The sequence below is a fragment of the Psammomys obesus genome, unplaced genomic scaffold, assembly GCF_907164565.1.
Source record: "Psammomys obesus unplaced genomic scaffold, mPsaObe1.curated_primary_1811, whole genome shotgun sequence".
NCBI classification, from domain to species: domain Eukaryota; kingdom Metazoa; phylum Chordata; class Mammalia; order Rodentia; family Muridae; genus Psammomys; species Psammomys obesus.
In genome coordinates, this window is record NW_026596131.1 from 1,367,774 (window position 1) to 1,393,054 (window position 25,281).

General features: G+C 43.7%; 1 protein-coding gene across 6 annotated transcripts in view; it reads left to right on the forward strand.

Annotated features, from left to right (window-relative positions):
• Window positions 1-3,170: 3,170 nt before the first annotated feature.
• Tlk2 (tousled like kinase 2) overlaps window positions 3,171-25,281 on the forward strand; it is a 91,849-nt gene continuing 69,738 nt past the window's right edge. For 4 of the 6 annotated variants that reach the window (XM_055592261.1, XM_055592264.1, XM_055592263.1 and 1 more), the window contains exons 1-3: window positions 3,171-3,519; window positions 5,520-5,602; window positions 24,267-24,338. In XM_055592261.1, the coding sequence (XP_055448236.1) occupies window positions 5,522-5,602; window positions 24,267-24,338 (153 nt within the window). In that variant the 5' untranslated portion in view covers window positions 3,171-3,519; window positions 5,520-5,521. Of the gene's footprint in view, window positions 3,520-3,816; window positions 3,856-5,519; window positions 5,603-24,266; window positions 24,339-25,281 lie in introns of those variants that run through there. The other 2 variants (XM_055592262.1, XM_055592266.1) reach the window with 1 other exon arrangement.

Sequence of the window (25,281 nt, forward strand, 5' to 3'; positions counted from 1 at the left end):
TTAATTCTTTAACAACCAAGCAATTTGCTTTCAGTAGTCCAAAAGCAAACCTTAGGAAAATGCAAACACAAATCCCTAGGGCTGGTCATATACACAATATATACTATAGGCTCCATATAGTACAATAAAGGATTCTGCTTAAGTGTAACCTAGATTTCCCCAGTTGCTTGGTCAAAGCAACCTTTATTCTTCCTTTCATTCATTATTAACCTACAGAGAAATCTCACAACACATCCTGGAGAAAACTACAACTAACCTCTAGTATGTCCGGACGTGTTATTCTCTGTGACTTTGAGATGAATTTGGAAGAGTTTTCCTTCATTTCTCTACAACTAAGGACCAATGACCCACATGAACACCGGGCTCCATCCATGTTTAAGTTTTCCACAGCTGATGGGAACTGGATTCTTACACATGACATAGCATCACTTGCCATTCTTGGACAGGCACTCTCACATGACCAAACATAGTTTACATAAATTGATCCATGAACCCTGGGTTAAATCATATTAAAACAAAACAAAACAAACAAACCCACCTGACAAAATGTTTAAAAAAAAAAAATCTCTTTTTCTGGGAAGAATAATATTTTCTTGACTTTTTTTTTTTTTTGTTTTTGGAGTCAGGGTTCCCTTGTATAGTCCTGATTGTCTTGGTAGTACATAGACCAGGCTGGCCTCAAACATGGAGATCTGCCTGCCTTTGCCTCTTGAGTGCTGGGATCACAGGCATATGTCACCATGCCTGACTAGCATTAAAATTTTGAATTATATGCTTACTGTAAGGAAGCACCCAATTGCTCTAAGCAAACGCAATGAATTTTTTTAAGTAGTTCCTATTTGAATAGCTGTTAAGCCTAGAGTGGACAGACTTAGGGATGGCATGAGGTTCTTTGACATGTATAGAAAATTAAAACTGCTGAGCACTGGTGGCACCAGCTTTTAATCCCAGGTTCTTGGCAAGTAAAAGCAGGTGGATTTTTTGTGAAATTGAGGCCAGCCTGGTTTATGCAGAGTGAGTTCCAGGACAGACAAAGCTATACCAGGGCTACACAAAGAAATAATTTTTGTTCAAATGATTCCTTTAAAAATGCCCTTCAAGGAGACAGGTTTCAGGCACATGCCTATAACCCCAGCTCCTAATGTGGCAGGAAGACTGATAAGTTAGGCCAATCTTGGCTACATAGTGAGACTCTCAAAAAAAAAAAAAAAAAAAAGAGGTATGTCTATGTGCTGGGAATGCAGCTCAGTTGGTAGACTGCTCTTGGGAGGTAGAGGCAGGAGGATCAGAAGTTCAAGGACATCCTCTGCCACACTGTGAGATCTAGGTTAGCCTAAGCTACATTAGACCTTTTACCAAAACAAAAGCTTTCAAAAAAAAAAAAGGGGGCCTTTCCATCTAGAAAGGGCATTGAGAATTCTCTAGCTTCAGCACAAGTTTGGTGAAACTTGAAATTAGATAACTGGCCTAGAAAACTTGTTTGTGGACCAGCTGGAATAGAACTCAGCTTTGTCTGTTGCTTTTTCTTTTGTTCTCCTCTCCTCATTTTTGACATTACAGTGTCATTTTAGGCTGTGCACAGTGGTTGCATGCCTGTAATCCCAGCACTCAGGAAGAGGTAGAAGAACCACCATGAGGCCAGTTCATGCTGCGTAATGAGTTGCAGGCCATACTCTTTTCAGATTTATTTTTCTGTGTGTCTGTGTGTCCACATCTGTGCAGTGCTGGCGGAAGCCTTCTGGTTTGAGATCTCTTGGAGCTGGTGTGACAAGCAGTTGTGACCTGCCCCACATAGGTGCTGGGAACAAAACTCGGGTCAAGAGCGGTGCCAGATCTTAACAGTGAGCCATCTTTCCTGCCCCTTTCCCTTTGTTTTTCAGATACGGAGGCTGGCAGTCCTGTCTCGTCTCAGCCTCCCAGGCGGTGTCTGGGTGTTCTTTTCTTGACCCTGCTATAATGAAAGAATCGCCCTGTCTGTTTTCCCACTGTGCTGACTTGGGGAGAAGCCACAGTTCACCATCCTTTGGTTCTCCATTTTCATGCTTGAGACTGCATTCTTGGGGCTCCACTTTGTCCCCTTCCCCTACTCTCTGTTCCTCCTTCCTTCAAAATGCTGTTTTTTTCCAAGCAGTCTGGAATCAGGAAGATGACTTCCGACTTGAGTCCTTCTAAAGTGCTTGAATTCTGAAGGATGGGAAACAAGACATCTTTTGTCCATTTGGCAAGTCTCTGTCCAGTCAGTATGTGGAAAAATTAAGAATAAGGAAGAAGTACAGGCAGAATTTTATTCTGGAGTACTTGCCGACGCCCGGAAAAGTTCAAGTGGGCTGTTTAAAAGCGTGAACGTTTCCGTGTTTCCCGCGTGATTCACTTGCAGTCCCTCGGTGGTGTCCAGAGAGCTGGTCAAGGGCGCATCAGAAGAAAATAAAAAGCCGCGTCGTCACTCTGAAGTCAGTGTCTCGGGCCCGTGAGGCTGGGTGAAGAGAGTGATTTTCCCCCCTGCAGCTCTGGGGTCAGGGGGGAGCCCTTTCCCACGCAGGAAGCCTCCTGTCGCACGGGCGACACTGAGGCGGGGCAGGCCCGGCCTTCCGTCCCGGCCTTCGCCCTCGCAGCCCGAGAGCGTCCCCGGAGGCGGAACCTCCCCCCGGGGCTCCGACAGCATCCCCGGGGCCGGCGCCCTCCGCTCGGCTGCGGGGGGAGGGGGCGCCCGGTGAGGCGGCTGAGCCCGGCCGCTCGCCCTCCCGGCCGCCCGCCCTCGGCAGCCCCGTCAGGCGCGGCCTGGCTCAGCCGGCGCGGGGTCCCCCGGTTAACCCCTGCCCGCCGGCTCGGCCGCTGATTGGAGGAGGCGGAGCCCCGGGGGCGGGGGAGAGGACCCGCCCGCCCCGACACCTTCCTCGTCCCCTCCCCCACCGCCGGCGCTCCCCCCCCTCCCCAGGAACACTCGCCCCCCCTCGCCTCCCAGCCGTGCAAATCTCGCGAGGAAACACGCGCTTTCACTAGTGTGTTTACACCGATCACTACTAATCCGGACCGAACCGATCCGGATTAAGGGGCCGGAGGCGGGTCCCGGGGTACTTAGCGGTTCCGACCCCCCCTCCCCAGCCCCCCCGCCCCCCCCGCCCTCCGCCCTCCCCGCGCGCCCCCCGCCCGCCCGAGCCGCCCCCCCCCCACCCCCCACTTCTCGGCCCGACCCGGACCCTCTGCGCCTTCCCTTGGCCTTTGTCCGGCAAGCAGGAGGCCGGGCCCCGCGGCCGTCCCCGGGCCCGGGCCCCCCGCGTCAGGCGCCTGGCTCCGTACGCGAGCTCGGGGATCCGCGGCCTCCGTGGCCCCCCTCCCCCGCCCGCCCTCTCGTGGAGCCCGGCGCCGGCGGCGGCTGCCCGGGCGGGGGGTTGCGGCGCTCAGGAGAGGCCCCGGCTCCGCCCCGGGCCTGCCCAGGAGAGGGGGGGAGAGCGGAGCGGTCGGCGGCCGGGTCGGGTCGGGGCCCCTCCCGAGAGGAGCGTGGAGCGGCAGCGGCGGCAGGTGAGAAGCCGAGGCCGGGGACGCGGGAGGGCCGCCGGGGCCTGGGGGGGAGGGAGGATTAACCGTCCCGGGGACCCCCCGCCCGCCCCCCCAGCACCTCGGCCGGAGGAGGCTGCGAGCCGGGCCGGCGTCGGGGGCCGCTGAGGCGGGAGGTGCTGCTCCCTCAAGGGCTGCGGGGCGCCGAGGGGCCGGGCTGAGGATGGGCCAGGCCCAGGCCTGGGAGTGTGGCGGGTCGGCCTGCTGAGAGACGGGACTCCGGGAGCCGGAGGCCTCGGCAGCCTACCGGGCGTCCTCCCCGCCAGCCCCGGGAGCTGTCCGTCGCTCCGGCCGTGACAGGTGGGCCCGGAGTTAGGGAAAGTTTGGAGCCGGCGAGGGGCGCCGGGAGCAGGCCCCATCGGTCCTGCCTTCCCGGGTTGGGGGCCGCTGGGAGGATCCCGGTCCAAAGCCTAGCTGGAAGGAGATGGGGTGGGTGTTTTTCTTGAGGTGAGTTGACATTCCGTGGGGTCGGCTGCTGGGGCCTCGCTTTCCGGGCCAGGCCTGGGGATGGAGGTTTGGGAAGTGTTGCCAGAGCCCTTGGGATTGGGGGAAGAGCCTGCAACCTCTGCCATTCCGACCTCGATTAGGGCAGGGCGAGTGGCGAGCAAGGCCACTTACCTACTTAGGGAAAACTCGCTTTTCCTTTCCCATCGTTCTCATTTTAAAGATGCCTTTCTACCCTTGGAACAGTTTTCTAATTCCTTCTGTAACCCGTACCGGTCTGTGTGAGTGAAACTTTAATTTGTCACCCTTTCATTCCCCTTTGCCCCAGGCTGTCAGTCCAGGAAGGGAAATGAAAGTTAGGACTTGTGTAGGGGGATGTTACTGGAAATTGTGGAGTTGCTAGATTGCAGAGAAGGTTTGATTCACGTTTTCAGTGCACTTTAGTAAAAATTACGCCAAACCCTTCAGTGACTACTTGAGGGTATGTTCGAAGGATTTCTATGTAATGATGCATGCTCTTTTCCCACTTTTAATATGGAAGAGCTTGTCAATCAATGGGTGGTGCAAGAATTCTCTTCCAACGGGTGGACAGACATACTTGGTCAGAGTGTCTGTATTAATTGGTCAGGGAAGGAGTTTAAAAATGGTGTCCTCCTGCCCTGCCCCTCCCTACTTGGGAGGAGTGCTAAAAGCAGATTTCCAGAGTGCAGGGAACTACTGCTCCAAGGAATGGTCAGAAAAGGATTTTGTGAAGGAATTGTTACAGTTATATTAATTTCGTGACTGCATGTAGGTTGATCGTTTATCTTGCTTTCCAAACTATTAAAGGTAACGTGAAAGAATACCATTTTTATTAGCTACTGTGAGCTATTCAGAGAAAGGAGCTATACAGCAGGGTTACTTGAAGTTATTTGCAGCTTCTGATTCATTCTATATTCACTTGAAATTATTAATGATTCTTACTTTTATTTTAAGAACTAGTTATGTGTGTGGGAAAGAAATATTTGAAAGTACTTAGATTGGAAAGTTTATAGAAGGAGATTTCTGTTTGCAAGTTTGCCCCTTGTTTTTCCCCTTCTGTTTAGCTATGGCAGAGGTTGTATGAAGAATTTTATATTTCTTTTCATTTACTTAGTTTTTATTGATGAGACGGGGTCTCATCGTGTAGCCCTGGCTGGCCTTGAATTAGCTATGTGCAGACCAGTCTGCCCTCAAGTTTATGGATAACTCCCTAGACCTCCTGAAAGTTGGGATTTCAAAGATGGGTTTCCATATCTGTCATCCTCCCCTTATGAATATTAAATTAGAATTCAGGAAAAATAAAAAAACCTCCATAGAAGAGAATTGGGCTGGTATATAATCTTAGGTAACTATTGATAACATCAAATAACTGAGTATATCATAATACTAGAATATATATTTCCTTGAGGTTTACAAAATTACTATGTGTTTTGTTATACACAAAACTTTTTCTCCATTTAGTTTTTCATGGCTTCTTGGCTCTCTTTCTTTTTCTGTAGAAATGATGGAAGAATTGCATAGCCTGGACCCACGCAGGCAGGAATTATTGGAGGCCAGGTTCACTGGAGTTGGTGTTAGCAAGGTGAGTAACTCAGCGATAATGCACATTTCCAGGTGTACTGTGAACACATTTAGGAGTTGACTAGAAGGCTGTGGGTGGTGGAGAACATACTGATAGGCTGCAGGGGAGGTTTGTCATGTGATCCAGTGAGCTTTGAAACCCTGCAGGTCCTTCCTGCAGCACAGGTAAGCATTTGTTGGGAGAGGCTGCTCCTTTTGCCTTCCGATAGAGCAGAGCTTTCCTGAGGGGCTTGCTTGCAAGGATTCTGAGAGGTAGTGGATCTAGCTTCTGTTTCGTATTTAGGATTTTGTCTCAGGCACCAGGAAGAAAAGGTGTTGTATAGCTTTCATGCACTGGCTGTGTTGGGGTAGTGGCTTGAAGGAGTGCTGATGTATCTGCGGAAGTCTTGCCGTTTCTCCCGAGCCGCAGCTAGCAGATTCCTCCTGGTTGTATCCCTAGAGGGTTTCACGTTTAGTTTCTACTAGTGTTTTCCTTCTTTTATTTTTTGCTTTATGTGTATGAGTGTTTGCCTGCATTTATGTGTGTATGTATCTGATGTGCATGTTTGGTGCCTGCAGAGGCCACAAGAGGGCCTCACATGGTGACCCTGGGTTTAGATGGGTGTGAACTGCCATGTGGGCCCTGGGGACTGAACCTGATGCTCTGGAGCAACACAGTGCTCTTACCTGCTGCACTATGCATCTGGCTCCTCACTGGTTTCATTTTGTGGAAATGGAAACTGAGATCAAGCTCCATCATTGGCTTTCTGTTGATTCCTCTCTTCTCACAGGACAGTGTTAGTGCATTGTATAGTCTGGTGATAATATTTTATTTAAAAACTTCGCCCGATCCCCAGTTGTCATTTCACTTGAGCTTGAGATAAGTCATGTGTTTATTTTGATCTATAATCTGTAGATTTCTGTCTTTTTCAAGAAATGCTGGGTTTTACAGCAATGTGTCACTTTCGTGCGCTGGCCAGTTTCTTCAAGGAGGAGTACGTTAGGTTTATGCTTAGCTAACCTAACTTCTTTGATGGCTTACATAATTTCAGTGAGCTGGGACGTCTTGGTAGTTTATCTGAAAAGTACATAGTACCTACAGTATACTGGTTACTGTGGCAGTGTTGTGGATAGTACGTCAGTATTGCAGTACCTTTATACCTGCAGAGAGAGAAAGAAAGAAGAAAGACTGCAGTGAGGACTATGTTAGACCTCTGACAAGGGAAAACAGGACTTATCATTACCCATTAGTTCTTGGTTTTTGAGATAAGGTCTCATATAGCCTAGGCTGGCCTGGAACTTACTAGGTAGCCCAGGCTAGCCTTGAACTCTTTTTTTTTTTTTTTTTTTTTTTTAAGATATACTTATTTATTATGTATACAGTGTTCTGCCTGCATGCCAGAAGAGGTCACCAGATCTCATTATAAATGGTTGTGAGCCACCATGTGTTGTTGGGAATTGAACTCAGGACCTTTGGAAGAACAGCCAGTGCTCCTAACCTCTGAGCCATCTCTCCACCCCTAGCCTTGAACTCTTAATCTTCTTACTTCTATCTCTCAACTCCTGGGATTACAGGGGTGAGCCACCACTTCCAGCTTTAGCAGTTCTTTTAATTTTTGTTATGTTTTTGAGATGTGTAGGCTGTGACTTGTGATCGTCCTGCTCCGGTCTGGTAAGTGCTGGGAATACAGCTGTGCATCAGCACAGCTGGCTGCACATTGTGTTCATGAACCTTGATTTTTTTCAGCCACTCTAGTTACTGACTTCTGGTGGCACTTTGAGTGGCTCTGCCCCTAATGTTTAGATACTGAGGACAGACATGCAGGCATGGATGGAGCCTCACAAGTACACAGTGTTATTTGATACTAAGTTGATATCTGCTGCAGTGATGATACATTCTTTGGCCTGGCCTAGAACTCTTCTCAGTTTCCTGGGTGCTGGGACTGTAGGTGTGAGCGACCATACTACGTCTTGCTGATAACTCTTGATTGATTGATTTTTGCGGTATAAAGGATCAAACCCAGGACCTTTTACATGTTTGGCAAACACCTCACTACTGAACTGTATCTCTAGTTCTTTAGGCATTTTTTGGTTGTTGTTTTTATATTTGGAGGTGGTCTCACTTTGTAGTGCTGCTACCAGGTACTGGATTAAAGGCATGTGTCACTACATCCAGCCAACCCTTTAAAATTTTTTTTCTTAATTTTTTATTGAGATGCAATCTTACCAAGTTGTCCAAGATAGCTTTGAACTTTCTCTGTAGCCCAGGAAGACCTTGAACCAATGATCTTCCTGTCTTAGCTTCTTAAGTGCATGGAAATACACTGTTGTATTACCCTGCATATACTCACACTTTTAATTAATTAATTAGTTATTTAATTTTTGATATAGTGTCTTATTGTACAACCTAGATAGACCTGGAACTCAGTTCAGGCTAGTCTCCAGTTTATGATCCTCTTGTCTCTCTGTTGTGCTGGGATTGGATTATAGATGTGTCCAGCTAAGATTCATAATTAAATCTCTTCACATGGTTTCCTACTAAGAAAGTTTGTAGTAGTTGATTTTACTAATCTTGTTTGTTTGTTTGTTTGTTTGTTTTCGAGACGGGGTTTCACTGTGCATCCTTGACTGTACTAGAACTCACTGTAGACCAGGCTGGCCTTGAACTCAGAGAGATTCCCCTGCCTCTTCCTCATGAGTCCTGGGATTAAAGTACTCATGGGGTTAAGTCACCACTTACTGCCTGCCTGCTTTACCTTTGGTGGGAATGGCTTCTTTACTTTGTATGTAGCTGCATAATGGCCATTTCAAAGTGTACTTTTGGTGCAGTAGAGCCAAGTGGTGGAAATGAATGGTCCCCCCCACCTCCCAGACAAGGTTTCTGCACAACTGCCCTGGCTGTCCTGGAACTCACTTTATAGACCAGTCTGGCCTCAAATTCACAGAGAGCCACCGCCTGGCTAAGATACTCTTTTTTTTTTTTTTTTTTTTTTTAATTTTATTTATTCTTTATACATCATTCTGTCTGTGTACCAGATCTCACTATAGATGGTTGTGAGCCACCATGTGGTGGCCGGGAATTGAACTCAGGACCTTTGGAAGAACAGCCAGTATTCTTAACCTCTGACCATCTCTCCAGCCCCAAGATACTCTTTTTTTAAAAAAAGATTTATTTATTATATATACAATGTTCTGTCTGCATGTACACCTGCACACCAGAAGAGGACACCAGATCTCATTATAGATGGTTGTGAGCCACCATGTAGTTGCTGGGAATTGAACTCAGGACCTCTGGAAGAACGGCCAAGTGCTCTTAACCTCTGAGCAATCTCACAAGCCCTGATACTCTTTTTCTCTCTTTTTTTTTGAGATAGTCTCATGTACTGGAAGATGGCTTCAAACTTACTCTATAGTTGAGAATGACTTTTAACTCCTGATCCTCTTGCCTCTGCTGCCTGCAAGTGCTGGGATTAACAAGAGGCCCTGTATCCAGCAAAGACAAAGATACCTTCCTCTCTGCCCTCTTCCTGTTAGGGTTTGGGCTAGACTTTTTGTCTCTTAAGTCATTGGTTGAAATGAGGGTCATCATACTGGGTAAAAGAATGCTTTTGGTGAGACTTCTTTTTCTCGCTTTACATTTGTTACGGGCCATGCTTTCCCAGAGAGGATGTCACCGTTGTTCACGGCTTTCAGTTTGTTAAGATCAAGAAAGGTTTCCGCCCTTTTTGCTCCAGAGTGAGAAGGACTTGCCTGTGATGGTGCCATCTAGTGGGATCTGTGCCGCCTCTTGAGTTTCTCCTAAGTGCTCAGCACCTTTTAGCTCCATGCCTGTAGGAGGCAGACTGTGCCGTTGTTGACTGTCTCCAAATGCACACGAGTGCTGGAAGTAGTCGCAGTCTTTGAACTTTCTGGTTACTGTAGGTGTTCTGTCATAGTGCTTCTACTTTTTTACACCTAAAATTCAGTATAATTCACAAAACTTTGGTTAAAACAAAATGGCCAAACCAACGTATTTATTACTTATATTCAAGTGCTTATTTGTATTTTGTCTTTTAATTTTGTAATTTTTTTGTGTTCTTGCACAACACACTAATACATGAATTTTCTCTGTAAGGTATATTTAATAATAATTATTAAACCAGAATTAATTAGATTTTTGTATGCTTTATATAGTTTTGGTTTAAAGATTGATGTTTTCTGACATTTTGAGTTGGTAATGGGGAAAGAAGCATTATACACACCAGGATATCTAGTTTTCTGAGACAGGGTTTCTCCACGTAGCACTGGCTGTCCTGGAATTCACTCTGTGGGCCAGGCTGACCTTGAACTCAAAGATCCGCCTGCCTCTGCCTCCTGAGTGCTGAAGGCATGTGCCACCACTGCCTGGCAAGCTATTTTAAAAATGTGTCGTCTTTTCCTGAGATTTATGTGATTTTATGTGTGTATTTTGCCTGCAGGTATATTTTGTGCACTACATGTGCGTAGTACTCACAGGGCCAGAAGAGGGTGTTGGATCCCTTGACCTGGGTTATAGGCTGTTGTGAACTGCCATGTGGGTGCTGGAAATTGAACTTGGGTTCTCTGGAAGAGGGCTGCAGCCCATCTCACCAGCTCAAGATCCTTTCTCTCTCTTTTTTTTTTTTTTTGGTGGTGGTGGTGGTGGGGTGTGTGTGTGTGTGTGTGTGTGTGTGTGTTTAGGTGTAGTTTAAGACAGCATTTCAGACAGCTCTGGCTGTCCTAGAACTCATTTGTAGACCAGGGTGGCCTTGAACTGACAGAGATACCTGCCTCTGCCTTTTGAGTGCTGGGACTAAAAGTGTGAGCCTAGTTCAAGATCAAGAAAACTGACTGTATCTTGTTTTCAGTTAAGACCTGTTACAGTTCATTCCTTATTCTGTTCCTGTTTAGCAATTTAAATGTGTACTGTCCGTGAGCCTGGACATGGAGGGCTAGGTGGAATTTCACCCATGCTTGCACTGTTGATTATACCTGGCTGGATGTATTTTTTTTTTTTCGTATTAATTTTATTTATTTCTATGTTGGGTTGGCGCATGTGCTGCTTCACACTTGTGGAGGTCAGAGGGCAACTTGTGGGCGTGGTTCTCTTCTACCATGTGCAGCTCAGGGATATAACTGGGATCATTAGGTTTGGAGCCAAGTATCTTCACCTGCTGAGCTGGTTGCCTGACCCTAGTTTTATGATATATAATATTAAATATATTCCAGGCATAACAGAAGTTAGTTTCCATCTTTTATAACAGAGGTGTTGTTGAACAAATCTGTACTTAACACAGGCGCTCTCTTTTTTTTTATTATTATCTTCTTACTAGCTGCTCTGGTAACACTATTACTCCACCAGTTGAGTTATAGACTTGCTAAGGATCGTTTTATTACAGTGTGCTTTGTAGTTACATAATATCAACTTTCATAAACAAGGACAGTTGCAAAATGAAAAAAAAAAATTTCTTTGAAAACCAGGTTAACTGCCCGAGAAAGACTAAATTAAGGTGTTAGTAAGAAGGTATGTACATGCATACATAAAAGTTGGCTTGTGAAGTGGTGGATTTCCTTATAGCACTTTGTACGTGTATGCCGTAATACTTTGTTCTTATTCACTCTCCTCACCCACTGGACTTTTTTTTTTTTTTTCCATATGGAAGAATCTTTATTAGGTCTTTGGCAAGTATCTTTTAAGTTTTCATTTTACTTTTTAAAGAAATTGAAACTAGAAATTGTAGATATATTATGGCTGTTTTTTGTAAGATTACACTTCATGTATTATTACTCAAAAAAGTGACAAAGTGTATGTTTAAGGAGCTTGAAATGTAGCTGAGTTGGTAGAGTACTTGCCTATTGCTTACCATTCACGAGGCCCTGGGTTCAACCTTCAGCACCCCAATAAGCCAGACATGGTAATACAGGCTTGTAATCCTAGCACTCTGGAGGTGGAGGCAAGAACATCAGAAATTTAAGGTCATCCTTGCTAGGTAGCAAGTTTGAAGCAAACTTGGGCCTTGTCTCAAAGAAAGAGGAATGTCTGTATAAGGCTAAGAATATAGTTCAGTGTTAGAATACTTGTCTAGCATGGGTCTAAGCCCTGGGTTTAATTGTGCTAGTTTTCCATTGTTGTGACAGAACATCTTGAAAAATAAACTTGAGAGGAAACAGTTATTTCTGTTCCGGTTTCAGTCCATGGTTGCTTGGTTGGTTCTGTTGTTTCTTGGCTTTAGTGAGACAGAACATCATGGTGGAGAGGGCTTGGATCTCAGCTGCTCACTCTTGATGGCAGGAAGCAGAAGGGTTCAGGGCCAAGATAGAGTCCCAAAGAGGACCTCCTGAAACCACTCTCTTTACCTAAGTCCCTATTTTTCTGTCACCTCCCAAGAGCCTGTCAAGTTAAGAAACGATCAGTGGCTAAGAACCACATCCAGGGGCCTGCAAAATGACCCAGTGGGTAAAGGTGCTTGTTGTCACTCATGATGGCCTGAGTTTGTTCCTGGAGACCAGATGGTGGAAGAAGTTCCCACAGGTTGTTCTCTGACCTCCACATGCCCCCTACGTGCTTGTGTGCCTACAGCACACACACACACACACACACACACACACACACACACACACACACACGTAAATAAATGCAATTCATTAAAACAAACAAACCTATCTATTGATGATGTCAGAGATCTTTTGATCTGGTGGTTTTTCTGAAGCCTCGCCTCTGATCATGGCTGAATTGGGTACCAAGCCTTCATCACATGGTTTGGGGAAATCTTTATGATGCAAACTGTAATAAATTCTCAGCATAAAAAAATTTTTTTTTCTCAGAATAACCAGAACTTTTGCCACTTTTTATAAAATAAAAAAAGATTTATTTAATAGGTATCAGTGTTTGCCTGCATATATGTCTAAACTGTGAGCATGCTTTGTGCTCTCAGGTCAGAAGAAGGCATCAGGTTCTGGAACTGGAGTTACCAATGGTTATAAGCACCACGTGGGTGTTGAGAACTGAACCCAGGTCCTCTGCAAGAGCAACAAGTGCTCTTAACTGATGAGACCCAACTGACCATTAGTTAGAGCATAAAGTTTAAAGCAGGATTTCTTATCACTTAAAGTCAAAGGTGGGAGTGTTGACGATTTCCTCTCAAGCAAGACTGGAGGTCATAAGGACACCCCTTCCTCAATATGTTGACTGAGAAATGGCCCCTGACAGAGGGCTCTACAGATAATCTCAGGTGTCACTATTCCCCCGGAGGAGGAAACAGTGAGAAGGTACCAACCACACACAGTTCTAGTTAGAAGAGCAGTGTAGACATTCTGAAAATGTCAGTATTAACAGTACTCTTACTTTATTGGCCCCAGTTGCCCCTTCTGTCCTTTGTGCTCTTATTCCTGATTCTCACAGGCATTTTGCGGTATGCATCCTTATCAAAGGCTGATGTTACCTTTGCCTTCTTTAGCCCAGCCTAGGGCCTTGAAGAGACCATAAGACCTTGTCTCAAAACCCAGGCTGTGTATTGCTCATTGTGAGTAGAAAACCAGCATCTATTTCCTCTTTAGTTAAAAAAAAAAGTGTGTGTGTGAGAGAGAGTTACAGAGACACGGAGAGAGCGCAGGTGTTCACAAGTATTGCTAATGTTACAGGTGGCATATCTGACGTGGGTGTTGGGAACTGAACTTGATCCTCTACAAAAGCAATACATGCTCTTACCCTCCAAGCTGCTTTTCTAGCCTCATCTTGTGGTGACCACCAACCATAAAATTATTTTTGCTGCTACTGTAATTTTGCTACTGTTAGGAAGCATAATATAAATATCTGTGTTTACCAATGGTCTTAATTGACCCTTGTGAAAGACTCATTCCACCCAATGGGTCACAACCTGCAAGCTGAAGAACACCTATCTGTTCTTAAGTTCTTTTTTGCAGTGCTGGGAACAAAACGTCTCCTGCCCTAAAAAAATAAAAAATGTAAAACATGTTATGAGGGCCAGCAGGGTGCTTCAGCAGGACATGGTGTTCGTCCTTCCCCTGATGACTTGATTCAGTCCGTTTGTCTTGTAAAGTTCACACCATGGGGTTTTAGAGTTCTTCAGGCTTCTGGAGAGGCTTCAGTAACTGTAGCTTTCCAAAATTTTACAAACCAAGAAAATTCATTCTTTTTTGCCATGTAGCTTTTGCTGCCTTGGAACTCTCAAGGTAGACCAGACTTTGGCTTCAAACTAACAGAGATTCACCTGCATATGTCACCCGAGTGCTGGGAATGAAGGCATGGGCTACTAGACCTGGCTCAAAATTCATCCTTTTTATTTTTTATTTTTTTTTCCGAGACAGGGTTTCTCTGTGTAACCTTGACTGTCCTGGACCAGCTTTGTAGATCAGGCTGGCCTTGAACTCACAGAGATCTGCCTGCCTCTGTCTCCCCGAGTGCTGGAATTACAGCCACTGCACCTGGCTTCAACATTCATTCTTAGCTGAAACCAGACAGTGGCAAACTTTATGTTGTTTATGTACACACAATGTTTTCCGAAACACAGGTGGACCAGTGTAATGCCCTTTCTATCTTACCTAAGCATGGTACCTAGTAGTTCTTATAGTTCAGGTGTGAACAAAACTAGCACCTTTTTTTTCACCCTTCTTTTTTACAGCTTCATAGAAGACTCATCCTGGCAACAGAGCATTATTAGCAAATTCAGCATATGAGTTTTCCTCGTCTTCTTCCTCCCCCTGCTCCCTCCTCCTCTTCCCACTGCTCCCCCCCTTCTGTATTAACTTAAGAACTTTCACCTTTTTACTTAAAGGAGACACTTTACAACTTTACAGCTTCCCTTTCTCACACGCCAGAGCCTGACCCTGGCTAGATTATTGTATTCTCCAGTCTTACTGTTCTGTTTTAGCAGGCAGCATCTGGACTAAGGTGAATGTATACATGTTTTGAACCAGGCCTCCTTATCCCAGACCTTAGTGAAAGCTGTGTGACCTGAGGTGGGTTAATAACTCTTATACTCCTTTCATTCCCCTTATCTAAGTAAGAATAGTAGCAGCTACTTCACAAAGTTATGTATTAGTTTTGTAGGGCTATTATAACAATACAGACTGTGGCTTAAATAATAGAAACTTTCTTTCTTAAGATTCTGGAAGCTTGAAGTTAAGAGAAAGACACTAGTAGATTTGATTGCTTCTGAAGTCTCTCTCCTTGGGTTCTAGGAGGCTGCCTTCTTGCTGTGCCTTATGTGGTCTCTGCATGCACTTGTCTGCCCTCCCCCTTCCCTCCTCTCTTTCTCTGTCTCAGTGTCCTGATATCCTCTTACAAAAACACTAGTCTAGTTGCATTAGGCCCATTCTAATGACCCCATTTAAATGTAAATCAAACATGATTTAGATAGCTCAGTGATCATAGGCAAAATAATTATAGATTAATAGGAAGTTGTAAAGTATAGACAACAAGGGCTGAAGGACTGGCTTAGCTATTAGAGCACTGGTTGCTCCGCTAGAGTACCTCAGGTTTAATTCCCAGGGCCAACATGGTCTCTCCAGCGCTTTGTCCAAGGAATCCAAAGCTTTCTCCTGGCCTTTAAAGGCAATGCTTGCACATGGTGCACAAAAAAACTTGCAGGCAAAATATTCATACACATAGAATAAATAAATTTATATATACACAGGAAGCTTCCATCCATGCATCCTTTCCTACCAATTATGAAATTTGAATATGAGAATCAGGAAATTGAAATCGGTGCACACAGATTCTTCATTTTATTCTTTGTAGTGTTTAGGCTGAAACAGGGCCTCACGAGTAGTCAGCGCTCACTGCTGCTGAGCCACACCTCCAGCCCAGTCAGCAGAATTTAGAGTAGATCATTCAGGCTTCGTCTGTGTGGGTGCACATGTACTTGGTAGCTTTTGTGACCATCCAAATCCAAATGCAGAGCTGTGGTCATCATAGGCTTGCTTCCTGATATTTCTTTGTAGTCATACCTGTGGCCTCTTCTTCAGAACCCTGATCCGTGATCACTACTAAGCTGTTTTATAGCTTTGTTAATTGTTTTGAATTAATGTTTAAAATGTCATGTGAGGTTTAAGTTAAGGCTAACTCTTGCTTGTGGGTTTCTGAGTGTTCAGGGTCATTTATTGAAAGAATTATTTTCAACTTCCATAATTATATAATCTGCTGAATTGCTCTGGCACCTTTGTCAGAAGTCAGATGGACATCTTTATGTGGGTTTGTTTTAATCAACTATTTATATTAAATAAAGAGCTATAAGTAGAAAGTCTTAATTGTGCAAGTGCTATATGACTGTTGATTGTTATTTTATGGTGACTGAACAGTGGCTTTTTGCTGTAAGGCTCAAACTCAGGGCCTCATATATTCTAGGCAGGCACTCTATCATTGCCCTATCCAATATCTTAAACTTTTAAACAAGATTTTATTTTTATTTGTGTGTATGTGTGTCTATGTGACTGTCTGGCACAAGTGCCCACAGAGGCCAGGTTCTGGGAGCTGGAGTCACAGGTGGTTGTGAGCTGTCTGACACGGGTGCTGGTAACTGAACTCAGGACCTTTGGAAGAGCAGGAAGGAAACTTGAACTGTTTCTCTAGCCCCTAGCCTTTTTAAATTAAAAGTTTAAAACAATGTTTACGTCTGTATACCCATTAGTGCATGTGGATGTGTGTGCCACAGCACATGTGTGGAGGTCAGAGGACAGGTTTTGGAATTGGTTCTGTCCTTCCATCTCGACACTGGGTCAACTCTACTCACTAGACTTAAACTGCAAGTGCTCTGCACTGAGCCGGCTCACTGCCTTACTCGATAATTGTAGAAACAGTGTTGTGGTAGTGTAAAACATAGTAACAATCTGTGGTTTTGATTTCTTTTCTTTCTTTGAAGCAAGGTCTTGCTATTTAGTGCTGTCTCATCAGGAACTTGTTATATAGGCCAAGTTAGCCTTGAATGGATAGGAGTCCTAATGCCTCAGCTACCTAACTGTACCATACCCAGCGTATTTCAGTAGTATTGAGTACAGTAGCGTTGTTGTTAATGAGACAGAGTCTCACTATATAGATGGTGCTGGTTTCAAACTCACAGATGACTCTTTCTGCCTCCCAAGTGCTGGGGTCAAAGACATGTATCACCAGACCTGTCTGTCTGTCTGTCTCTGTTTCTTATTCTCCTTCCCATGTGTGTATATATATATATATATGTATATGTATATAATGGTTTATTTATTTAAGTATATGAATGGTCTGTCTGTTTGTATGCCTATACACCAGAGAGGGCATCAGCCTATTTTAGTTGGTTGTGAGCCACCATGTAGTTTTTGGGAATTGAATTCTGGAACTCGAGAAGAGCAGCTGGTACTTTTTTGTTTTATTTTGTTTTGTTTTGTTGAGACAGGGTTTCTCTGTGTAGCCTTGGCATTCCTGGACTTGATTTTGTAGACCAGGCTGGCCTTGAACTCACAGAGATCCACCTGCCTCTGCCTCCCTCAGTGCTTGCCAGTACCATTAACTGCTTTCCTTTTTAATTGTAAACTAAGGGCTAAGATTATATAGCTCAGTTGATAAAGTGCTTGCCCAGCGTGCACAAAAGTTCTGGGTTCAATGTCAGCACCTAAGAGGTAGATTAGATATTCACAGTTGTACTTATCTAAATAGTAAGTTCTAGTCCAGCCTGGGTCTAGAGACACTGGAGACATTGTCTCCAAAGCAAAAAAACAATTGGTCTGCCACCCTCATCTTTTCCTTTTTGAAAACGGTAGCAAGTTTGAACAACAGAATAAGTTTTCCCGTTAAAATATACAAAAAGAGTAAAAATTGATGACCACAGGTTAGTTAGTCCCACTTGTGAGAGACAGCGCAGTCTGTTTGTTTGTTTGTGTTCTGAGACAGGGCCTCACTACGTGGCACTTGCTGGCTGGGAGCACACTGTGTAGATCATGGAGGCCTCAGATTCACAAAGATCTGCTTGCCTCTGCTTCCTGGGACTAAAGGCAAGCAGTGTAGGCTTTAAGCATCCTTAACACTAGGGTTACAGTTACTGCGCCATCCAGAATTTATAGAACTTAATTCCTATACTGAACAGGAAGGAATATCATTTTCTTTTTTGTTTTGAAAGACTTGTTTTACTTTATATATACGTGGTATTTTTGCCTGCATGCATCATGTACCCCACATAGAGATAGCTCTGAACCACCACGTGTATGCTGGGAATCCAAGTTGGGTCCTCTGCCAGAGCAACAAGTATTCTTGCTGTTGTCGTTTTTTTCTCAAGACAGAGTTTCTCTGTGTAGCCTAGGCTGTCCTGGACTCACTTTGTAGACCAGACTGGCCTCGAACTCACAGAGATCTGCCTGCCTCTGCCTCCCTGAGTGCTGGGATTAAAGGCATGTGTCATCATATCCATTTTTAACAAGTACTCTTAACCATGTCTTCAGTGGCAAGAATATACTTTTTTTTGTTGTTATCTTTTTTTGTTTGTTATCTTTTTTTTTGTTTGTTTGTTTAAGAATATTCTTTTTATAAAAGGGTATACTTCTACCTAAACAATTTTCCAAGCTTTCCAAGTATTCACTTTCAGGTAGCATTTGAATATTCATGCCTATATTCATATCTGTTCATTAATAGATACCATTAAACATTCCTGTCTACTTTTTGTCTCTTTTTCATCACAAAGTTTACTGGAAACCTCTTTGTATACAATCCATATGCAGTTTTCTCCCAGGAGTGTTTTTGCAAGTGTATGTATGGGAATTGGTGTCACTGTGTGGGTGGGTGGGTGGGGGAGCCAGTTTTGTGGAGTCAGTTTCATTTTACCTTATATGTGGGCTTGAGGGATCAAATTCAGATCGACAGGCCTGCACAGCAGGTTCCGTAATTCATCAGGCTGTCTCACTGGTCCTTAATAATGTTTTTTGGTTTTTACTCTTTATTCTACTTTATGTATATGAGTATTTGCCAGTATCATGTCTGTGCAGGGTCTGGAGAGGCCAGAAGAGGGCCTCAGATTTTCTGGAACTGAAGTTACAAGAGTTGTGAACCAAGCGTAGGTGCTGCAGACTAGAACTGGGTCCTCTGTAAGAGCAACAAGGGTTCCTAGTTGCTGAACCATCTCTGCAGTCCTAATATTGCTATTTGGAGCTGTTTAACTTTGCTTTTGTGGCGGTGAGACAGTACAGGGCATCAGCCATAGGCTTTGCAGCCTGAGCAAGTGTCATTTTGACCTTTAGCATGCCTTTCGATGTCTTTACTCTAGCTCAGTTTTTATTGTTGTTATGGTTGTTGTTTTCATGACAGTGACACTTTTAAAACTTAGCATGTATGTTTTGCCTGTTAGCCTTTAGTTAGTTTTTACTAGACAGTAAGCTGCTTTAGAATAGGAAGGTGTATCAGTTATCCTTGCTAATTAAATTTAATCCAGTGACTTTATAATAATATGTGATGTTGCACTTGAGAAGAGGATGAGAAAGGATTAACTGATTCTTAATCTTTTTAAACTTCTGGGTATGTACACATGCCTAATGGACAGTAAGTCTTCAACATTGCTATTTTAAACAGTACAGTATCTACCACCATATATTCAGTTATTTTCATTGTAATTGCAAAAAAAAAATTCCTCAGTCTTTTCATCTGTATTCACCACTCTTGCTGTCACCCTTGTCCCATCTTAGTCACCGTTTTATATTGCTGTGAAGACACCATGACCACAACTCTGTAAGAAAGCATTGAATTGGAGGCTTGCTTACAGCTTCAGATGGTTAGTCCATTATCATCATGGTAGGAAGAATGGTGACAAGCATGGTACCCTCAGTAGCTGAGGGCTGCATCCTGATCAGAAAGCACAGAGAATGAGAGAGAGAGAGAACCATTGAACGAGCAGCCTCAATGACTCTCCCTCTAATAAAGCCACACCTCCTAATCCTTCAAATAGTGCCACTCCTCAGTGGCTAAGCATTCAAATATATGAGCCTATTATGGGAGCCATTCTTACTCAGTGTGCCACGCTCCCTTTCTTCCTTTTCTTTCTTCATTCCTCTCTTTTCTTACCCATATGCTCCTGCTTACTGACACAGTCTAGCTGCGTAGCCAAGATTAGTTATAACTCACTTATGTAATCCAAGCTCTTCTTGTACGTTTCCATTCTGTTTTTGCTTCTTGGGTGTTGGTTTTTGAGGTATTACCATACCTGGCTTTATTATTTGCTTTAGCAAATGAGGAATATTTGGTGATAAAGTAGATATGGTTTTATTGTAGTCCTTGGGAAATTAATTTTTGCAAAAGTTACATTAAAGGTAATTCATGCTGGTGATGGTTCAGTGGTAAAGTACTTGCCTAACATACAAGCTTTTACGTGTGGTATGAAGGGCCCAATTCAGCTGGTTTGCTTTTGCCTAGCCAGCTTCCTGGTACTGTTTGCCGGGAGGACTTTTCTTTGTTGACTGGTTCTAGCACCTTTTTCAAAAATCAGTTAGTCACAGTTAGGGTTGTTTCACTGGAGTCACCCTCAGTACTACCCACTGATCTGTCAATAGTGCTGCTGTGTTGCTACTGTTGCTTTGAAGCAAGTCTTTAGGTCAGGGAATGTGATCCCTCTTTCTTTGTTCTTTTACACATTGTTTTGTCTAGTCCCTTACAATCCCATCCGAAATATGTGTATTTGTTGTTTATTTACATTGAGTTCTGGAAATTGAACCTAGGGCTTCCACCTGCAGTACTGAGCAGCACTCTAACCTCTCCTATCAGAGGACGGCCTTTAGGAGTCTTTTTCTCTTTCTGTGTGTGTTCTGGGGATTGAACTCAGGTTGTCGGGCTTGTGCGGCAAGGATTGTAGTCACTGAGCCAGCTTGCTGCCTCTAGCTTGTTAATATAAGGAAGCAAGTAGAACATGAGGTGGGAGTCACTGAATTGCTTAAATGAGGTAGAGGTTGCTGTCATAGCAGTATTAGTTAATTCTTCTGATCTACAAGCAGGGCGGGGGGTGGTGGTGGTTAGTTTTGTTTGGTTTGAGAAGTCTCACTCTCCTCTAGCCTGGCTGACCTGGAACTTGCTACCTAGATGGACCGCTTGCCTCTGCCTCCCAAGTACTGGGATTAAAGGTGTGCACTACCACAGCCAACACTTAGGTTTTACATTTCTTTGACTATTTGCTTATATTTCCAGAGTGTAGGACTTACACCACCTTTATTAAATTTATCCATATTTGTTTTAATGCTTATGTGTATATCATCTTTTTCTTTCTTTCTTTTTTTTTTTTATGAGACAGGGTCTCTTTGTGTAGCCCTGGCTGCCCTAGAGCTCACTCTGTAGACCAGGCTGGCCTCAACTTGAAGAGATCTGCCTGCCTCTTCCAAGTACTGAAATTAAATGTATGTGACTCTACCGCCCAGCTTATAATTGTTTTCTTTTTCTAAAGTTTTTTTTTTTTTTTAATAATTATTTTTATGTATTATGAGTGCTCTGTCTGCATGTACACTTGCAGGCCAGAAGAGGGCATCAGATCACATTATAGATGGTTGTGAGCCACCATGTGGTTGCTGGCAGTTGAACTCAGGACCTCTGGAAGAGCAGACAGTGCTCTTAACCACTAAGCCATCTCTTCAGCTCCCTCCCCCCTTTAAAAAATATTCATTCATTCATCCATCCATTTATTATCTATCTGTCTATCTGTTTTTGTGCATGAGTGCTTTGTCTTCATGAATACCAGAATAGGGCGTCAAGCTCCCATTACAGATGGTTGTAAGCTACTATGTGGTTGCTGGGAATTGAACTCAGGACTCTGGAAGACCAGCTGGGGTTCTTAACCACTGAACCATCACTCTAGCCCCTATAATTGTTTTCTTAATGTCATGTTTGTATTATTTACTGCAAATATATAGAAATAAATTTTTTTTATATGCTACCACTTTACTTCATTTACTCCAAACATAATTTGATGGATCTGTTCTGGTTTTCTATAAATATGATCATGTCATCTGTGAATTAAAATAGTTAGTTTTAAAAATACTTTTAAAAAATCTATTATTATACAATGTTGTACCTGCATGTACACCTGCATGCCAGAAGAGGGCAGCAGATCTCATTATAGATGGCTGTGAGCCACCATGTGGTTGCTGGGATTTGAACTCAGGACTTCTGGAAGAGCAGCTAGTACTCTTAACCTCTGAGCCATCTCTCCAGCCCCCAAATTACTTACTTTTAAAAATATGAATGCTTTTTATTTTTGCCAGCTGCCCTGACTGAACCTCCTAGTTCAGTGTTGAATAGAAGCAGCATGTATTTACTATTGAGTGGGTTGTAGGGTGACCTCCTTTTTCCTGCCCCCCTTCTCTCTCTCAAGATTTATCTATTCTGCATGCATGTTGTAAGCACCATATGAGTACCAGGTGCTGTCCCCAGAGATCAGAAGAGGGTGTCAGATTTCCTACTTGTGATTTTCAGATGCTTGTGAACCACAACAAGAATAGCAAGTGCTCTCTCTTAACCTCTGAGCCATTTCTTCAGCCTCTCTTTCTCTCCACTTCTTCTCCCCAACTCCGACTCCATGTCCCTTTTAACAAGGTCTTATACAGCCTGGGTTGGTCTTGCACTAGTTGTATAGCTGTAATGCTCTTTAATTTTTGATCCTTGTACCTTAATCTCCCTAGTTACAGGCATGCACTGCCATTCTCAGTTTGTGTGGTGCTGGGAATTGAACCCCAGGGCTTCCTGCATGTGATACAAGTACTTTATTAACTGAGCCATATCCCCAGCTGAGTTGCGGGTTTCTTACATATGTCCTTTGTCAGATGTCCTTTCTGTTGATTTTTTGAGACAGGGTTTTATCTAGCCCTTGCTGCCCTGAAACTCACTATGTGGCTCAAGATTTCCTTGAACTTGTGAATATCCTGCCTCTAAGAGTGCTAAGATAACAGTTGTGCACCATTAGTAGGCTAGTGATGAAGTAGTTTCTCATTTTCTGTTGTGTAATTTTTTTCAGACAGGTTCTTCCTGTGTAGCCCACACTGGCCTAACTCTGTTATTGCTGAGGTTGTAGGTACGCACCATGGTGCCTGGCTTTAGCTAATATATTGTAACAATGGTGGGTACTGATTTCCTCTACTTTCTAAATTTCTTACTGTTTCTTTCCTTGAGGGCAGGGCTATTTTCTATGTTTTCTCTTCTAGCTGTTTATAGTTTGAAGTGTTAAACCTCTGATGCTGTTTCTTAGAAAGGCATGTCTTTCTCACTGAGATATCTATAGAATGGACAAGACTCTTCTCTTCTAGACCCTACCTGTCTCCATTTGAACTCCTTCTGCCTAAGCCTTCTGAGTACTGAGATGAAACTGTAACCTGATTGCTACTTCCTGGGTTCCTTTTTCTTCCACCCTTCTCCACCCTTTTCCCACTCTTTCAGCCCCCTGACACTAGATAGGAGAGAAAAAAAGCATGAAAAGGAAAGGGGGCTATATTATCCTACTGATTAGGGGCTTTGAACTCCTTGAGGCAAGTTTGATCTTCTTCACCAGGATATCTAATTATTATTTCTTCTTCTTCCTCCTCCTCTTCTTGTTCAACAAGTATGTGTGTATGTGGGGGGTGTTTTGCATACATATATGTCTGTATACTATGTGTATGCCTAGTGCTTGTGGAAGCCAGAAGAGGCCATTGGATCCCCTCGAACTGGAGTTATGGATAGCTGTAAACTACCATGTGGAAACTGGGAATTGAACCCAGTTCCTCTGCAAGAGCAACAGGTGCTCTAAAGCACTGAGCTGCCTCTCCAGCCCTCATTACTTCTTGTTGTATCTTCTCTGCACATGGCTGCCTGATGAGCTGCCACCAACATCAGCCACGATCAACCTGCCATGCACTACCAATCCACCTCTGGGGGCTCTAGCATTTATCTATCCTCTGAAAAGTGCCCAGAATTCCAAGACTCACACAGTCACGGAAACTGTCTGCAGCTGGCAAAACCACACCTCTGCTAAAGCACAAGGCAAATCATAGTCAGCTGCTTGAAGCAGCCCTGTATCCGCACACCTGTGATTAAAACAAAAACACATTCCCATATTTAAATAAATGAAAATTACAGAATTTTCACCACATGTAACCTTGTTTTTTATATTGTGTTCATGTCTCTGTAGGATGTGTTTCAGAAAACACTTTGAGTTGGTTGAGGTAGTGTACTCCTTTAATCTAGCATTTGGGAAGTAGAGGCAGGTGGATCTCTATGAGTTCAAAGCTGCCTGGCCTGCATAGTAAGTTTGAGGACAGCCAAAGGTATATATAGAGATCCTGTCTCAAAAAACAAACAAACAAACAAACAAACAAAAAAAAAACCAAAACCAAAACCAAAAAACACTTTTCTATAATGTGGTCCCTGGATCCCTGTTAGAAAGAACTGTTAACATACTCTGCTGCAACTCTGAGAGGTTGGCTTTCTGTCTTGCCATGTTTATTGTTCTTAAAGAATGGCTTTAGAACACATGAGCATCCCGGAGAAGGGAAAACCTGCCCATGTGTAAAGCAAATGAAAGTATCGGTAGCTAGAAGAATTTGAACATGCAGGACATAGTGCTGTAGCTGAGTCCCTTTCAGTTTGGTTTGGAAGGGTTTTCCTCTAATAGGACTGAGACATTAGAATCTACAGGCCTCTTGCATAGTTTTGCTGTCGTCTTAAATGAAAACTTCTGATTTTTCAAAAAACATTTTCCTTCCAGGGGCCACTCAACAGTGAGTCTTCCAACCAGAGTTTGTGCAGCGTGGGGTCCTTGAGTGATAAAGAAGTAGAGGTAAGAAGCAGCACCCGAACAACCCTGTTCTCATTTCTGTCCCTTTAGTCCGGGGTCAAGGGTAGCACCAGGTGTGTGCTGTTGTCTTGGTGCCGTGTTTTGTTTTGTTTTTCGAGACAGGGTTTCTGTGCAGCCTTGGGATGTCCTGGAGCTCACTCTGTGGACCAGGTGGCCTGGAACGCACAGAGATCCGCCTGCCTCTGCCTCCCAAGTGCTAGGATGGCTCTTGGTGCTGTCTTGATGTGACCCTGTCATGTTTTTATTATTATAATCATATATAGGCCTTGTCTTTCTCCTTTTTACTTCAAGTTTTTTCGGGGGTCCCTGGGAGGAACTTGGTCTTTTAATAAAGGTGAGAGATTTGTCGATGTAGCAAAATGAGCTAAGTTCCTCTTGAATTTTTGATACTTGTCAGGACTCAATGGAATAGGTCACTGGCTGAATTTAGCAGTAGCATTTGAAATACTTTTTGCCATTTGGTCTTTGGTTTAACTACTTAGCTGGAAGCTAGTATTAAGTAGGTAATCTACCCACATGAATATAGGTGCATGTCTTAAGTCCAGTTGCCTCTTTTGCACTGTGAAACTTTCTATAAATCAGTCAGTTGAACAGACATTCAGGCCTTTCCTTGTACAGGTTTGGGTTAAGCACTTTTGAAGTTGTTGGAGAGCTTGCTATATGAGTTGACATTTGTCCCTCAGAAATACTTTTATGAGATAGGTCGTACTGCATACTCAGGCAGGCCTTGAATTTGAGCTATTGCCACAGTTTCTTGCTTGTGGGATTACAGGCAGGGGCTAGTGTCCTGCTAAAATATCTTATTTAAATTTTGTGGCAATTCTGAACTACTAATGAGCACATTATGTAGGTTTGATAAAGGCCCTGTACTTTGCCTGTTTCTCTGTCCCAAGAGCAAGATACTGATTCAAGACTTGTTTGTGCC